The sequence below is a fragment of the Myotis davidii genome, unplaced genomic scaffold, assembly GCF_000327345.1.
Source record: "Myotis davidii unplaced genomic scaffold, ASM32734v1 scaffold125, whole genome shotgun sequence".
Classification (NCBI taxonomy): Eukaryota; Metazoa; Chordata; class Mammalia; order Chiroptera; family Vespertilionidae; genus Myotis; species Myotis davidii.
In genome coordinates, this window is record NW_006299390.1 from 4332462 (window position 1) to 4335636 (window position 3175).

At 40.9% G+C, this 3175-nt stretch overlaps 2 protein-coding genes across 2 annotated transcripts in view; one reads left to right on the plus strand and one right to left on the minus strand.

The window, feature by feature from the left end:
- Positions 1-2769, minus strand: part of FAM185A (family with sequence similarity 185 member A) — a 44773-nt gene extending 42004 nt beyond the window's left edge. The window contains exons 1-2 of the mRNA XM_006774948.2: positions 2763-2769; positions 1060-1138 (exon numbers count right to left, since the gene is read on the minus strand). Of these exons, the coding sequence (XP_006775011.1) occupies positions 1060-1138; positions 2763-2769 (86 nt within the window). The remainder of the gene's footprint in view (positions 1-1059; positions 1139-2762) is intronic.
- Positions 508-3175, plus strand: part of CCDC146 (coiled-coil domain containing 146) — a 108085-nt gene continuing 105417 nt past the window's right edge. Inside the window, exon 1 of the mRNA XM_006774907.2 lies at positions 508-677. The gene's annotated coding sequence lies outside the window, so the exon portion shown is untranslated. The remainder of the gene's footprint in view (positions 678-3175) is intronic.

Here is a 3175-nt window from a genome sequence, read left to right on the forward strand (position 1 = left end):
CCTCGCCGGCCCACACTCGGAGGTGACCAAGCCGGAGGCGGCCGAGCCCCCGTCCCCAGCGGGGGGCGAACATGGCGCGCCCCTCTCACGCAGTCTCAGATCACCTCAGGCACAGGCCGGTTGCACCCCCACCAAATGACTTGGTCCTGCGCCGGCGCAAGTCCAAAGAGAGAAGTTTGGGGGGGACTTGCTGGAGGAGAGCAAGCCTGCTCCGTGTACCCAGGAATCGACGCCTCAGCGCCAAGTTGCAATTTCAAAGCAGTGCCTACCCTCCCAGACCCGAACTTCTCTCCTACCACCGCCCCTTTCGCAAAGGCAGATGGGATAGGTAGTTCTAAAGCGAGCCAAACAGCAAGGGTTCGGGGTGCTCAGAAACTACATATCCCAGGAGGCAATGTGCAGGGTGGAACGCGAGTGAGAGCAGGAGTTAGGTAGATTGTGCTCGGAAAACCATTAGCCATTGGAGGGACGGAAAAATGGGTTACGTGGAAGTTCAGCTGGCCAATGGAAAGCGCGGAAGGGGCAAGGTGGGCAAGGCTGTGTGGTTTCCATGGATACCGAGGACGCGACTTCTTTGGAGAGAGTGGAGCTTTAGAGTGAGCTTTGAAGGCCATAACCCACGGAGCTTAAATAAAGATCAGTACCAAGGGAAGGAGTGAGAAACTGCGAGTTTAAAGGTGAGAACTAGATGCAAACTAGGAGTACCCTCAGTGGGTGGTTAGGTCCAAACTTCACTAAACTGGAACGGGGTATCTTGGGATGGAGAATCCCTTCAAGAGGATAAAAAGCCAGATTGGGACTCTTTGAGGGAACGTCCTCTTTGGCAGAATAAATTGGAATAGAGTTAGAGTCCTCTCATTCTGACTCTAAGTGATCTTGGGCCAGTCATGGGACGTCTTTGTGTTTTCATTGCTCGCTTTTAAAATGAGGTCAATAATACCTTCCTTGACTTGCCTCAAAAGGTTTTTGTAAGGATCAAATGAAGATAATGGGCAGGCCATTTCAACAATGTAAAGGACTGTATTTTTATTTTAGGAATAGCATTGACTCTTAAGTTACCAAGAAAAATCTGAGAGTTCAGGACTTGTGTTGACAGCAGCACTGATCTCTTGTCTACAAATAATCTTTAGTTTTAGGACTAAAATAAGATACAAAAAAGAGAGTCAACGTAATGCAATGGGAAGAACATGGGACTGATTGTTTTCCTGGCTCTGCCCCTGATTTATTTGTGCCACCTGGATCTGTTTCTTCAACCTTAAGATGAAGAGGGATTTGTACTCAATGACTCTATGAGGTCTTTCTTACCTTTTATTATTCTGTGGGTAATTAAAAAGATGAAAAAGAATTTTTTTTCTCCTTTTCTGTTTATTTTTACTTTTCAGTGCCACTTCCTCCTCCTACAAATTATTCTCTAAGTTCTCAGCAAAGACACACTGCAAACAATGATGTTTAATATAATGCAAGTGTAGCCCTAACAGGTTTGACTCAGTGGATAGAGCATCGGCCTGTGGACTCAGGGTCCCAGGTTCGATTCCGGTCGAGGGCATGTACCTTGGTAGCGGACACATCCCCAATAGGAGGTGTGCAGGATGAAGCTGATTGATGTTTCTCTTTCATCGATGTTTCTAACTCTATCTCTCTCCCTTCCTCTCTGTAAAATAACATATATTTAAATATATATATTTAAATAACATATATTTAAATATATATATATTTAAAATAACATATATTTAAATATATATATATATATTGCAAGTGTAGAAACTGGATGCCTTAAAGAAATTGACACCCTTGGCCAAGTGCAATAACCAGAATTACTGGGGGTTAGAGTGATAGATGTGGGCTAAATTCCTCATGATGTGAGCTAAAGCCTTTACAGGCCCAAGTCACAGGGTTCTTTGCTACCCATTACCTTTTTTAAATTTTAGTACTTTCTTAAGTTATTCTTTGCTCCTTTCTATTATAGTCCTTCCTCCTTCCTTATTCTTCCTTTTATGAAGGCTCACAATAGGTACTAGCTTTTAAGTTTACCAAGTTCCCACTAAAAACTGGTTATATTCTGGGCTTTTGTGTCATTTTGTCTGAACTTCAAACTGTTTTTTTTAATGAAAACCCATGAGAAAAACTTGGAAAAATAACTCAAAAAAGGTGTTGGTTTAAACAAGTTGAGAATGTGTTCAAATTTGTTGTACACGTGCCTTATATTTTTAGATTAAATAGGAATTTCTAATAGATCATTTTGTTTCTATGATAATTTCTTTTCTGAGACAAACCAAGTAAATGGAATTGGCAATTGACCCTTAATTGCCTATATGAGAAAATGATTATTTTATTATTTTAACGTAAATACAATAAAACTAAAGATAATTGAAAAATTACTTTTTGATCACATAAGTTTGAAAATTGAGAAAATTATTGATAATTAAGATTACTACAAGATATTAAAAAGTTATTGATACCTGGCCGGTATGGCTTAGTTGGTTAGGATGGCATCCTGTACACCGAAGAGTGACAGGTTTGATTCCCAGTCAAGGCACATACCCAGGTTGAGGGTTCGAGTCCCCAGTTGGGGAGCATACGGAAGGCAGCCAATCATTTCTCTCTCACATCGATGTATCTCTCTTTGTCTCTCTCTCTTTCCTCTCTCTAAAAATCAATGGAAAAACATTGATTTTAAAAAAATGTTATTGATACTTTAAAAAGTCTAATGATTTATATATCAAATCTGGCCTCATGTTAATAATGACTAATAAAAATACTACCTTCCATCTGTATGACATTATGGTTTTCAGAGCATGTTCACATGTATCATCTCAGGGTAACCTCACAAAACATTGTGTTTAGCAGGGCAAGTATTATTATCCTCACATTAGAGATGAGAAAACAAATTCAGAAAGTTTAAGATTAAACAGTTAAAGGATCTGGCCCTTTTGCCACTTTATCAAAAGGTCCTATCTTCTTTTTTTTTTTAATATATTTTTTATTGATTAAGAAATTACATATGTGTCCTTGTCCCCACGTTACCCTCTACCCCCCCCGCTCTTGCCCTCCCCCCCCGTTGTCCGGGTCCCTTGGTTAGGCCTCTATGCCTGCATGTAAGTTCTTTGGTTGCTCTTTCCCCCTTACCCCCCCCCTCCCCTACCCTCCCTCAGTCCCTGTTTTCAAAGTATTTCTG